General features: G+C 47.7%; 1 protein-coding gene across 3 annotated transcripts; it reads left to right on the top strand.

The window, feature by feature from the left end:
- Positions 1 to 2,752: 2,752 nt before the first annotated feature.
- On the top strand, positions 2,753 to 11,129 carry kif2c (kinesin family member 2C). 3 transcript variants are annotated; one of them, XM_035535993.1, is made up of 21 exons: positions 2,753 to 2,959; positions 3,206 to 3,300; positions 3,390 to 3,500; positions 3,693 to 3,741; positions 4,620 to 4,721; positions 5,218 to 5,322; positions 5,524 to 5,618; positions 5,886 to 5,981; positions 6,883 to 6,937; positions 7,165 to 7,327; positions 7,978 to 8,068; positions 8,156 to 8,219; positions 8,321 to 8,412; positions 8,559 to 8,701; positions 8,870 to 9,074; positions 9,280 to 9,390; positions 9,549 to 9,616; positions 9,735 to 9,828; positions 9,984 to 10,046; positions 10,734 to 10,827; positions 10,916 to 11,129. In XM_035535993.1, the coding sequence occupies exons 1-21, from the start codon at positions 2,899 to 2,901 to the stop codon at positions 10,978 to 10,980; spliced, it is 2,022 nt and encodes a 673-aa protein (XP_035391886.1). In that variant the 5' UTR covers positions 2,753 to 2,898; the 3' UTR covers positions 10,981 to 11,129. The 3 variants fall into 3 exon arrangements, with proteins under 3 accessions (XP_035391886.1, XP_035391887.1, XP_035391888.1); XM_035535994.1 differs by lacking the exon at positions 5,218 to 5,322; XM_035535995.1 differs by lacking the exons at positions 9,735 to 9,828; positions 9,984 to 10,046; positions 10,734 to 10,827; positions 10,916 to 11,129 and having other exon boundaries at positions 9,495 to 9,582.
- The last annotated feature ends 2,825 nt before the right edge of the window (positions 11,130 to 13,954 follow it).

Here is a 13,954-nt window from a genome sequence, read left to right as displayed (position 1 = left end):
AAAAACATTTATATAAAAATAAATTATAAATTATACACACGTGCATGCATTTATATATATATATATATATATATATATATATATATATATATATATATATATATATATGGTGTTACTATTATTACTATTATTATTATTATTATTATTATTATTATTATTATTATGAACACTTTAGGAAACACTTTACCCAATTGAAACAGAAATGCACATCCATTTCTCAAAAGGTGATGAGGACAAAATCAGACATTTCAGAGATTAGTGGGCATTTGTGGCCAGTGGAGACGAGTCAGCGTTCAGTGTAAGACTGCCCCTTCGTGGTAATTTGTGAAACTGCAACTTGCGTTTAAAGTAAATAAAGTAAATAAAGTAAATAAAGTAAATAAAGTAATAAAATAGTATAGTTGCGTATTGTAACTTGTTTAGCGTACTTCAGTAATATTCTCTGTTTACGCATCTGCACATTTTCCTTTTGTGCATTACTGGTTAATACTGCTACCAGTCCCACGGTTTTATTGCAACCTCTCAACCCAACCCTAACCCTGTAAGTGGCCTCGTCACCCCACACAACCCAACCCTAACCCTGTAAGTGCCCTCGTCCCCCCACACAACCCAACCCTAACCCTGTAAGTGCCCTCGTCCCCTCACACAACCCAGCCCTAACCCTGTAAGTGTCCTCGTCCCCCCACACAACCCAACCCTAACCCTGTAAGTGCCCTCGTCCCCTCACACAACCCAACCCTAACCCTGTAAGTGCCCTCGTCCCCCACACAACCCAACCCTAACCCTGTAACAGTGCCCTCGTCCCCCCACACAACCCAACCCTAACCCTGTAAGTGTCCTCGTCCCCTCACACAACCCAGCCCTAACCCTGTAAGTGTCCTCGTCCCCCCACACAACCCAACCCAAACCCTGTAACAGTGCCCTCGTCCCCCACACAACCCAGCCCTAACCCTGTAACAGTGCCCTCGTCCCCCCACACAACCCAACCCTAACCCTGTAACAGTGCCCTCGTCCCCCACACAACCCAACCCAAACCCTGTAACAGTGTCATCGTCCCCCACACAACCCAGCCCTAACCCTGTAATTGCCCTCATCCCTCCACACAACCCAACCCTAACCCTGTAACAGTGCCCTCGTCCTTCACACAACCCAACCCTAACCCTGTAACAGTGTCATCGTCCCCCACACAACCCAACCCTAACCCTGTAACAGTGTCATCGTCCCCCACACAACCCAGCCCTAACCCTGTAATTGCCCTCATCCCTCCACACAACCCAACCCTAACCCTGTAACAGTGCCCTCGTCCTTCACACAACCCAACCCTAACCCTGTAACAGTGTCATCGTCCCCCACACAACCCAGCCCTAACCCTGTAATTGCCCTCATCCCTCCACACAACCCAACCCAAACCCTGTAAGTGTCCTCGTCCTTCACACAACCCAACCCTAACCCTGTAACAGTGTCATCGTCCCCCACACAACCCAGCCCTAACCCTGTAACAGTGTCATCGTCCCCCACACAACCCAACCCTAACCCTGTAATTGCCCTCATCCCTCCACACAACCCAACCCAAACCCTGTAACAGTGCCCTCGTCCTTCACACAACCCAACCCAAACCCTGTAACAGTGCCCTCGTCCTTCACACAACCCAACCCTAACCCTGTAACAGTGTCATCGTCCCCCACACAACCCAGCCCTAACCCTGTAATTGCCCTCATCCCTCCACACAACCCAGCCCTAACCCTGTAACAGTGTCATCGTCCCCCACACAACCCAGCCCTAACCCTGTAAGTGTCCTCGTCCCCCCACACAACCCAACCCTAACCCTGTAAGTGTCCTCGTCCCCCCACACAACCCAACCCTAACCCTGTAAGTGTCCTCGTCCCCTCACACAACCCAACCCTAACCCTGTAAGTGTCCTCATCCCTCCACACAACCCAACCCTAACCCTGTAAGTGTCCTCGTCCTTCACACAACCCAACCCTAACCCTGTAACAGTGTCATCGTCCCCCACACAACCCAGCCCTAACCCTGTAATTGCCCTCATCCCTCCACACAACCCAACCCAAACCCTGTAAGTGTCCTCGTCCTTCACACAACCCAACCCTAACCCTGTAACAGTGTCATCGTCCCCCACACAACCCAGCCCTAACCCTGTAATTGCCCTCATCCCTCCACACAACCCAACCCAAACCCTGTAACAGTGCCCTCGTCCTTCACACAACCCAACCCAAACCCTGTAACAGTGCCCTCGTCCTTCACACAACCCAACCCTAACCCTGTAACAGTGTCATCGTCCCCCACACAACCCAGCCCTAACCCTGTAATTGCCCTCATCCCTCCACACAACCCAGCCCTAACCCTGTAACAGTGTCATCGTCCCCCACACAACCCAGCCCTAACCCTGTAAGTGTCCTCGTCCCCCCACACAACCCAACCCTAACCCTGTAAGTGTCCTCGTCCCCCCACACAACCCAACCCTAACCCTGTAAGTGTCCTCGTCCCCTCACACAACCCAACCCTAACCCTGTAAGTGTCCTCATCCCTCCACACAACCCAACCCTAACCCTGTAACAGTGCCCTCGTCCCCCACACAACCCAACCCTAACCCTGTAACAGTGTCATCGTCCCCGCACACTGCATGTCTCATGCTTACAGAGACATGTGCAGACTTGGGGTCCGAGTCTTACGCGCGGTTCTGATTGGACAGCGTCAGTGCACGCCTCCATCCTGTTTCCGGTTAAAGGAGCCATTTCCGCTGACGTATTTTGAACAGCTTGGCGGTTGGGCGTCTGTTTGGACTTTGTATGGCCGGACCGTGTGCTGGGTAGCTACTCAGGTACATCCATATCCAGCAGACGGGATTTTAAGAACTTCTGATTACGGGTTTTAGCCGAAATGGACGTAGCATTAGCCAAGCTTCTCGTCGGGCTCGCTGTCAAGATCAGTCGCAGTGACGGTAAGAGAACTCATATCTAAGCTAGGCTAGGCTAACGTTGTCTAGCGACGTTATGAGTGCTAAGATAACGACGTTATGAGTTGCTGTCTACCACTCTGTTGTGTTTTGGTAACGTTAATGCGTTTTCCCCGTGACTCTGGGGCGTTGTGAGTCTGGTAGTGTCTGAAGCAGTGGTGAGGATGTCACTCATGCATTAGCCCTCACCTGTGTGGCTCAGCTGGTATCCTCACTTGTGTTCTCGTGAAGGGCGGGTGCACAGCGCCACCGTGAAGTCTGTTGACGCCACCAAGTGCACCGTACACGTGGAGTGGACCGAGAAGAACATAACCAAAGGCAAAGAGGTGTGCCGTGTCCCTTCTGAAGTCTGTACTTTGGTTGTTTGCTGAGACTCGGACTGTAATTCTCACATGACTTTGTTTGTATTGACTAGATCGAAATCGGTGAAATGTGTAATCTTAACACCGATCTAATCCAGTACCTGCAAACATCACGTCCTGTTGCCTCCACTTCCAGCACTGCACCAGCTCCTAAAGCTGAGAAGGTGAGTACTAGTGAGAGCAGCTTAACCTGTTGTATTCCTAAAGTTGTTGGCTATATCTGATGATGCACTTACAGTATAGAGCCAGTACAGAGATGTAATTTATAACGTAACCTGTTTAGTGAGCGTTTACGAGCACAGCTTGGTCACTGCCTGTTCTGCACCTTATGGTCATCTGTTTTCTTTTCTTTGCAGAAGTCTGAGCTCCCTTCGAGGGCATCTAAGATCCCTGCTCCTCCAGAACGTAAGCAGCATGGTGTGATGTTTCTCCAGGTGTTTTAATAGACATCCAGGGTGTGTTTTTCTCCCTCATGCGTAGCTGAATAACTTTTGCATGTGTTTCCTGTTTGAAGCCTCTGCTCCAGGAGTTCTCTCGGCGGATCCAGGTTTGCATGTGCTGCATGTTTTGTTCCTTTTGACCAGGGGTGGGATGATGACGATGATTTCCTAGGAAATGTAGTGCATCAATGAACGTGTAACACTTTGCCACGATTATGTTTAGTGCAGACTCAGTTATTTGGCAACTATTCAGATAAAGCATGATTGGAGAGAAACTATTTGTAAAGCACTGGAAAATACAATTAAAAAGCCATTAAACAACACAGCACAAATATTTGCATTCAGTATTTCTTACATTTTTATATTTGAAAACCTGTTAGTACTACGCTAGTTACCACGTTAGTACCACAAAAATGCAGCGCATGCCACACTTGAGTGTTTGAGGTTGAGTGTAGTCAACTCAGATGTATGTAATCGAGTCACTGTTCGCACCCTGGATTCTTAAACCATCCACACTCACTGTTGGGGCTTTTTAAAAATCATGATTGTTTCAAATCAAATACAGATCATGGTGTTTGGTCTTCACCCTTCTGCACACTGTCCTGTTGCATAGCAAAATGGTTTGGGGTTTTTTTGGTTTAAGTGTGCTTCACACACATTTATCTTCCTTTCTCATCTACAGTTAAGATCCGGAGCGTGACTTCGCTTCAGTCCACCTGTGTTCAGCCACGCCCTCTTAACCTGGTCATTAGTGTCCTAGGCATGCACGTGCGGATGATCGGGCCACATCAGAAGGTTTGCGCATGTGCCTATGGTGCTCAATGACCAGTCTCCTCCTCCTAGGTCACAGAAGGATGACCACGCGGCAGACGTGTCTGTTCCGGCCGACTGCCGAGGACGCCCACGGACAGGATCTGCCCTCGTCTGCTGTTCCCAGACCTTCAGGTGAGTGTGCTGACTTTTTGGAGTTTGGGATTCTGACGTATGCACTACAGATGCACTTTTAATGCATATGTGTTAAAGCATTTTTAACACATGGAAATCCTACTTAAAATCCCAATTAAATCGAAGACATTGGGGGGAGGGGGGGGGGCATAGCAGCTACGTAAAGTTCCATTAATTTTCCCACTTTGCTTGTTTGTCCGGAACAACGGCTGGTATCCTTGTGATGTCACTGGGCTGGGGGGGTGCCGTCAGTGAGCACTAGAATAGTGAACACAGTCGTCTGGTTGGTTTGTTAGATAATTCACCACGCTGCACATGTAGGCTCTGTGCCAAGTAAGCGTTACTCATGTGGGGGAGAACTTCACTATTGAGCGTCAGATTAAGCAGGTTGTGAAGCTGACCCCGGAAGTGGTCCGTTTTGAGGCTGGCAGCGTTGGCTGTGCAACCTGAGCAGTTCGGTGGAGTCTTATTTGTGTCCCACTGATGTGGACAACAGGACTACAGAAGAAGCAGAGTGTCAAGATGCCCTCGTCTTTGCTGCCTGTCAGTGAGTCTGCGTCTGATAGCGAGTCTGGGAAGGTCGCTGCTGTGCCCACTGCAAGTAGGAAACGTGCTTCTGGCTCATGTTTGCGTTTTAACTGCCCTGTTTACCAGTGGATCTGTGCTAATGCTGTAAGATCAGAGTGGAGATGTCTGTTTGTTACGGAGGGTGTTTGCTTTAGCCCGAATCTGTTCTGTGTGGTGTTGGCGAGTGATGCTAATTGTGCATAATATAACGCCTGTCTCTCCACTTTGGTCTTAGATCAAGGGATTTCCAGAGTTCCTGAAGTGAATAAAGTAAACAAACGCTTGTCCGTCTCAACTAAAATCTCTGAGACTCAGGTCAAAAAAGGAAAGGTGTGTGTGTGTGTGTGTGTGTGTGTGTGTGTGTGTGTGTGTGTGTGTGTGTGTGTGTGTGTGTGTGTGTGTGTGTGTGTGTGTGTGTGTGTGTGTGTGTGTGTGTGTGTGTGTGTGTGTGTGTGTGTGTGTGTGTGTGTGTGTGTGTGTGTGTGTGTGTGTGTGTGTGTGTGTGTGTGTGTGTGTGTGTGTGTGTGTGTGAAAAAAGTTAGACTTTCTGGAAGAGATGCAGTGTATTAACTTGACTGGTTTATTGTGTTTTTCTAGTATGGTGACATGAACAGACCTAACAAGCAGTTTTACCAGATGATTGAGGAGTACCGGGAGACGCTGGAGAAAGTTCCTCTGTCTCTGACGGACCCCGTAAGTCGTTGAGTCTCAGATCCTCTGTTAAAAGCACGTTTGGAATCTGCAACATCAAATCCTTTTAAATAGTGGCACTTTCTTTATGCACTCCTAGTAAATGGATTGGACATGCCTGAATTGACTTGGTTAGCAAAGGCACCCACTTTAACTAGTTACAGCAAATATTACTTGGAACGTCGGTCCCTTGACCAGGTGTTCAACCTTTGACAACCTGTCGAGGCATCTCAGCTAGCTGCCTCATGTAGCGTGTATTGTACGGGCTGACGAGATGGTGGGCAGGTTCAGAGCTCAGCCAGGCCAGGGGTGCTGATTTGAAGAATCTAGAGTGAGCGAGGTTGTTCGGGGCAACTGAATAACTCCATGTGCTGTCTAAATTCTTATTCTAAAATGTGGAAATTGGGTGGGCAGAGGTGGATGTGTAAGAGTAGGTGTCTTCAAACTTTGTGTGTTCTGAGCTTCTATTCTGAAATAATAATCCATGATGAGGTATGTTTATTAAAAATCCTAATTTGAAATGTCTCATTTACATAAGTATTCAGTACTTGGCACTATTCTGGACTATGCTGTAACCTCAAATGTGGTTGCTGCGTGAGTCCTACTCGGGAGCCCTGTTGGCATGTGCCTCTGCCCCTTGTTCTCTCATATCTCCAAAGGACTTCTGGAGGTCTTTTGGTCACAGTTAGGTTCTTACTCCTCACTGACCAAGACCCTTCATACATTTACTCAGTATGGGCGGGTCCAAGATGGCCTTAACTTTAGAAACGTATTTAGACTCCTGCCTACGTCAGTGCCTCGCCAGTTTTACCGCAGAGATGTAAAGAAGGGTTGTAAGAATGCTGAATACTTTCTGTATGTCCTAAAACCTTTTACATAACTTTCTATATTTTGTTTTTCTCAGGTTGAACTCCACAGAATTTGTGTGTGTGTTCGCAAGCGGCCTCTAAACAAAAAAGGTGGGTGTCCAAACTGGAGTAACATGGGAGTAATTCCACACTGGCTGTTAAAGTGGACAGAACACTGTTCAGTACTCTTAATTACCAGTTTGGCATTTGACCTTTTGGAATAGGTTCTAAAGTGTGCGTGTGTTACCAATTTCATTAATTCATTAAAAAAAAAAGTAAATTTAGGAATTGGTTTGCAGTCTGTTTTGTGCCTGGCTGTTTGCACGTTTCCTGCACAGAGGTGACCAGGAAGGAGATTGACGTGGTGACTGTGCCGGGGAAAGGAGTTCTCCTGTTCCACGAGCCCAAGCAGAAGGTCGACCTCACCAAGTACCTCGACAACCAGCTCTTCCATTTCGATTACTCGTTTGATGAATCCTCCACCAACGACCTGGTGTACAGGTAACTTGGTATTTCCACAGCTGACCTACAGATCACAGGACACAAACGGCACCTCCATGTGAAGGTGAGGAGAAACGTCTTTAGCAGATGCCACCTAGAGGGCTGTGGTTTGTAGTCTCCTGCCCCGGCCTGTCGTCACTGGCCAGTTTCTGATCACAGGACTTCTGCTGCTGGAATGACGTTTGCTAGTGGACCACTCAGTTGAGTGGAGATGTTGACACTTGTGAACACCACATCCATGCCACCAACATGCTAACATTGGCACTTTGAGAATGTTGCTACCCAGATATTACAACCAGTCATGGATCAGGAACTGGATAGAGGGTGACTATCAATTTCCACTCATGAGAATCTGATTGGACACTCTCTTTTTATATTATTTTTTTTAAATAAAATACAATTATTAGATGGTTATGCCAAAGGTGTCCCATGAGTGTTTGCACAAAGCGGGTATCCCTGATAAAGTGAACATTGAGTGTTCATACAAGGCAGCCATTTCTAACGTAGTGATTTTGTGGGTACAAGGGACGTGTTTTCTAAAGAGTCTGGAGCGAAGGCTTGGACCGTTTCCTGTTACTTGGTAGAAACCCTCTCCTGACTGTACTGTACACACATAATGCTAAAAGGTGGTTTTCTTCTGTCTCTTCTAGGTTCACCGCCAAACCCCTGGTCAAGACCATTTTTGAGGGTGGCAGGGCCACTTGTTTTGCTTACGGACAGACGGGCAGTGGAAAGACTCACGTCAGTACACGCCCTCTCTTCCACTCAAGGTGCACGGCACCCTTTATGTATGCTGGAGAAATATTCTTATTCTGTTCTCTTCCCCAGACGATGGGAGGGGACTTCTCCGGGAAGGCCCAGGACAGCTCCAAAGGAGTCTATAGCTTGGCAGGTGATCTGTGGTCATTTTAAATGTTCTCATGTCAGCCTGAATATTCTTCAGCTCCACGTTCACCGTAGCGCTTTGACTGACTGTTTCTGTTTGCTTTGCAGCACATGATGTGTTTAACCTCTTGCAGCAGCGGAGGTATGCTGATATGGACCTGTCCCCGTACGTCACGTTCTTTGAGATCTACAATGGCAAGGTTGGTTACAAATAAAACAGTTTTGACGTCCTATGGTTAATTCCTCAGTTATTACTTTGTGTGAAATTCTATATCTTTTAATGCCCACTTCTGTGCCATGGCTACATGGACTAATTGATTTTATTTATTTATTTTCCTCTCTCTAGGTCTTTGACTTGCTGAATAAGAAAACTAAACTGCGTGTGTTGGAAGATGAGGGCCAGCAGGTTCAGGTTGTTGGCCTGCAGGAAGTGCCCGTGTCATCTGTCGATGATGTCATAAGGCTGATAGAGAAGGGCAGTGCCTGCAGGTGGTTTTTTTTTTTTTTTTTTTTTTTTCCCCCCCCACTCATTTGAGTCTGTCTAAGGCCCATCAGTATGGCTGCCTGTGGTTGCTTTTGTTTTAATACCTAGTTGTATGTGACTTTTGGTCTTCTGATTCGGGATTTTAAATTCATTTTCCCCTGAATTTGCTCCAGGACGTCTGGTCAGACGTTTGCCAACACCAACTCGTCCCGCTCCCATGCCGTCCTGCAGGTGATCCTGAGGCATGGCAAACAGCTTCATGGGAAGTTCTCGCTGGTGGACTTGGCGGGGAACGAGCGTGGCACGGATGTCAGCAGCAACGACCGGAAGACCATGGTGGAAACGGCTGAGATCAACCGCAGTCTCTTGGCGCTGAAGGTGCTGAACGGGTCTGTCGGGCTGGGCCGCCACTGAACACCGCGTCCTGAGACCCTCTCAAGTGCTAGTAGTGTTGATGATTGTTTTAGAAATGCTCATTTGTGGACTGTAGAATCACTCTCGAGGGTTGTTTTGAGATGGAACACCTGGGAAAGCTCACTGGGAAGCGCTGCACTGTGTGACACAATGTGCCTGATTTTTCCAGGAATGCATCCGATCTCTGGGGCAGAACTCTGAGCACATCCCGTTCAGGATGAGCAAGCTCACCCAGGTTCTCAGAGATTCTTTCATCGGCGAGAACTCCAGAACCTGCATGGTAATTGGACTGGGCTGCTATAGTCCGGGGCCCTGGGAAGTCTGTTTTCCCTCGGTGTAGTTCACGGACACCCTAATGAATGCTTTTGTTTGCTACCTTTGCAGTGTTTCTGAAGATGGGGTTGTTGTTAAGCACGCGTGTGTGTGGTGCCTTTTTAGATTGCTATGATCTCTCCTGGTATGAACTCTTGTGACTACACGCTGAACACTCTACGCTACGCAGATAGGTACATGCGCCTGCTGGAAATCAAACATGCATCCACTCACTTCCTGTGTCTCTCGGGACACGCTGTTTGTTGTCGTGGTCACCCACTTTGATCTCATGCCGGCGTCTGTGGGCGACAGAGTGAAGGAGCTCAACGGTGTTTCGAAGGGTGCAGGGCAGGACCACGGGACACGCCCGGAGGAACCGACGGACGTCTGCAGCTTCCTAGAGCAGGTGAGCGTGCTGGAGGCACCAGGACTGCGTGATGCACACTAAATACTGTGCGTTGTTGCCTACGACCTCTCCATGACCCAACTAGGCGGGGAAGCCGCACGGTTGCCCGTTCCTTTTCCGTAATGCGAAATTCTCTTCTGACTTGTGTTTTTCAGGAGCCAATTGAGGAGCTGATCCAGATCTCTGAGGTTGAAGAGAAATTCTATGAAGACCTCCAGGTGAGTGGGAACGTTCTGGCTCTGTTCGACACCCTGCTCGCGTATGGAGCAAGACTGCATTCACGTTATTTTATTCATCTAAATGGTCTGAGCACGCAAAAATGTGAAGTTAAGGGCTCTGGATTTGAGTGAGGCGGCGTTGCATTTTGGAAATTAATTTTTCTTTTTGGCCCAATAAAAATTTTCAATTAATATTCTAATAGTTTCTAAAATTTCAGTGTGCGTATGGCCAAGTCCCTTCAAAGCACCGTCTTCTGCGTGTCCCCATCAGCTGTGGCGCTACTCTTCTCCACGAATGGAAACTACCATGTAGCTGTGACGGTGTCTGACCAAAGCACTTGCCGCTGTAGTTCTCCATTCTTCTCATGTAGGCTGAATCCATGTTGGCTGGAGGGTCCCCCCCCCCCCCATTTTCTTTAAGAACAAAGGGAGGGACATTTTTGTTCGTCTGTGAGCTATTTCTAAGGACTAATGTGTACAAGCTGATTTGTGGGTATGCAGATGTACTGAGCTCTTTCTAAGGGTCGTGCGTCAGTGCCTATATAATGGTGCCGCTCTGATTACTGTTGCCGATGGTCAGGTCTCCGTGGTTGTTTTGGGACTGAGTCTTGGGTGACGCGCCACTGCTATTGCAGGCTTTGCTTTCAGTGATTTTTGTTCTCTGCTGATGCCCATTTCCTCCTCCAGGGCGGCAGGGAGATTGCCAAAGCCATGCAGCACGAGTTGTTTGACGTGGTCAACAGTTTACCGGAAATTGATGAGTACATGGAGAGACTACAAGGTGTGGTCTGTGTGTGCTTTTCATGAATCATGGCCTTTTTTATTAGTAAAGCTGTGTTAAAAGGTTTTTGGTGCTGTCTGTGCTTTAGGGTCCTACCAGGCTCTACGCTCAGCTATCGAGAGGCTGAAGGCCAGGTCACTCGGCATGGAGTAACACGCACACAACCCGACGCCCAATCGGAGTTGTTTTGTTTTTTTTTTAAATGTGTGACTGACAAACCTCCTAACTTTCTTAACCTGAAAATAAATGTTTTATGGGTTATAATAACCTTTCTCTTCACTGAATAAATGTCTTGCTTTTCATCGTTTAGAACTGCGTGTTTGCATCATGCTCACCTGAATTAGATCTGAATCCTCCCAAAAAAACAAAAAAACAAAGTAGCTTCCCAGTAGAAGCCCAGAACCGACTCCGCACCAGTTTCCTTTGTCTAGGGTCACTTCTCAGAGTTCCAGGAGTAGTGTTGCTTTGCCTAAACAGCTGAGAACACTAATAACTGAAAAGATACTCAACCACAACTACATATAATGCGATTACGCACAAGAAGGATAATCTTAAGACTTGGGAGAGGTGCATAGCTTCCTGGGCATCCTCCTCATGCTCCTCTGCTCTCCCATTGGCCCACTCCCCATGTCTAGTGGTTAAGGTCACAGTATTTAGCAGCCAATGAACCATTTTTTTTTTTTCCTTGAGTGCCAATGAAAAGGGTCTTTGGAGAGGTATTTCTGTACAGCGGTTGGCTAGAGCTGCAGTGGATGTATTTCTAATACTCCTTTCTGACTATCATCATGCATATGTGCCTAAGTGGACTTCAAAACTTCAGAATAACAACTCACTTTGCCACTAATAATAAAGGATACTTAATTCTGTTATTGTGTCATTGTTAACTTCAAGGTGTCCAGTACAAATTGCTTGGCACTCTGTCCTAAGTAAAGTGCCTAATATTAGTCTGTAGCTCTTTCAGAGTTGTTTATTCTGTGAAAGGCCCTGGGAATTAACAATGGTGTCACAGAGGGAGGGGCTTGGAGAGGAGGTTCTGTCTCATTCCCTGATGTCACAGAGGGAGGGGCTTGGAGAGGAGGTTCTGTCTCATTCCCTGATGTCACAGAGGGAGGGGCTTGGAGAGGAGGTTCTGTCTCATTCCCTGATGTCACAGAGGGAGGGGCTTGGAGAGGAGGTTCTGTCTCATTCCCTGATGTCACAGAGGGAGGGGTTTGGAGAGGAGGTTCTGTCTCATTCCCTGATGTCACAGAGGGAGGGGCTTGGAGTTGCTGACAGTGACGTATCTGTTCTCATCAGCTGCTATAGACCTTTTCTCTTTGACTCTTCTCACACACGAACAGCCATACGCATGTCCCAAGTGCTGCTTACACTCTGCAAACAGAAGCTGACACATGAACCAAAAGCATAATGAGCATCTCGCTCTGGACGGTTTCCCCCAAGGATGTGAATACAAACACGTTCAGCCAGAAGCTGGGTGGGCCTGCCTCTCTGTGTGAGGCCCAGCGCTGTCATTTCCTCTGAGAGAACGCACACACACACCCTCACGCTGGGTGGCATGTTCCTGTCGCCCTCCCCCACACAGACATGAACACACACTTCTCCAGACCAAACACCACACCGCTGAGTTTCCCATGTTTTTGCAGTGCTAAATGTGTGCCTGATTATTCTTTTCTGTCATGTTCTTCCTGCGGCTCCTGTCTGGTCCTCTGAGGCATTGAAAGCGCCAATTTGCTTTATTACTCTTTACTTCTTATCCTGCCAATAGCACATAAACTAGTTCAATAACCACCTCAAAATAATACGTATTGATTAAACTTTAATGCATTGAGGAGAGGCTGGAAGCCTCAGATTGATGGTTTAATGATGTCTAGTTGTCTGCAATAATGATGGGTTTCCTGGATGGACAATGTAGTGTTCCCCATCAGGAGTCTACACTCCAGTGTGGCCCGTGCCTCTGCTAGTCTCTGCCCTTGGGTTCTCATCACCTCCACAGACTAAACACACACACGACCCGTCCTCGCACGTGTCTGTGGACACAAAGCTCATGCGATTCCACCTGGCTTCCTCCTGTAACGTGTGCTCTAATACTTCAGATTATTCCAATAGTTTGCACACACACATACACCGTGACAAACCGCTAGTGCTTCAGGTCTAGTCGTGGGAAAAACAAGCAAATGCATGTGAGGGGAAATGTTTTGCAGGGCATGGTTATGATCTCAGCTGCAAGGACATTGTGCTTTGAGACGTGGATAGCTGTATACGATACATACAGAGGTTGTATTCCTGTCTCAAAAACAGCCTTATTTATAATGACGTTCTGTAGAACACGTAAATCAGGGAAAGATGGTTAAGGACGTTCCTTCCCTGACTCACTGGACATCCATCTTATTCCTTTCTTGAACTCTATAATGAATATTCAAGCATGCAAAATATGTCTCCCACCATTAGGGGGCAGTCAGATTATGGCGAACAGAGACTCGAAAAGGCCCCAAGGGCGTGTAGCCAAGCCACACATGGCTCTTTCCCAGTTCCTGATCCTCCTAAAAGGAGCAGTTCAGCATCATTCTGCAGCGTGTGGTCTTTCGTGAGCGGGGGTCGCGGGAGCATCCAGAGTCCTGGCTAAGGACACTAAACTCCTAGAGTTTAGCAGCACGTGGAGATAAGCGCCACGCGTTTGGCTGCGTCTGGTGTAACTGGCGGGTGATGTGACGCAGACGCTGGCCGCACGCCCGTCCTGCTTCGAGAGGACAGTGCCGTTGTCAGCACAGGTGTGTTGCCACAGGTGTGTTGCCACAGCTGCCTGCCGAGGCAGTGGTTTGTTAAACACATAAACAAAAGCGGTTTGCATGCCTCCCCATGCAGACTAATTTTATTTAATCTGGGGTGTGCCGTGTTTTGTACACTGAGCTGCGTTTTTCCCCCTCACGTGATTAGCAACTCGAGTTTTTAAAACCATAAGCTGGCACTTCTGTTGTTTACATTTACCTGACACTTTTATCCAAAGCAACTTACAATTATGATTGAGTACAACTTGAGGGTTAAGGGCTTTGCTCAGGGGCCCAACAGTGGCAGGGCTTGAAGCAGCAACCTTCTGATTACAAGTCAAGTACCTTAACCACTGAGCTAC

The sequence above is a fragment of the Electrophorus electricus genome, chromosome 18 (assembly GCF_013358815.1).
Source record: "Electrophorus electricus isolate fEleEle1 chromosome 18, fEleEle1.pri, whole genome shotgun sequence".
Taxonomy (NCBI): domain Eukaryota; kingdom Metazoa; phylum Chordata; class Actinopteri; order Gymnotiformes; family Gymnotidae; genus Electrophorus; species Electrophorus electricus.
The sequence above is the reverse complement of the archived record's forward strand: the minus strand, read 5'-3'. Positions and strand labels throughout refer to the sequence as shown.

Coding starts and splice junctions, on each gene's coding strand:
- kif2c (XM_035535993.1), top strand. CDS start 2,899: ATGGACGTAGCATTAGCCAAGCTTCTCGTCGGGCTCGCTGTCAAGATC. Junction 4,722..5,217: donor TGCTGTTCCCAGACCTTCAG/GTGAGTGTGCTG, acceptor TGTGGACAACAG/GACTACAGAAGAAGCAGAGT. Junction 6,938..7,164: donor GCGGCCTCTAAACAAAAAAG/GTGGGTGTCCAA, acceptor TTTCCTGCACAG/AGGTGACCAGGAAGGAGATT.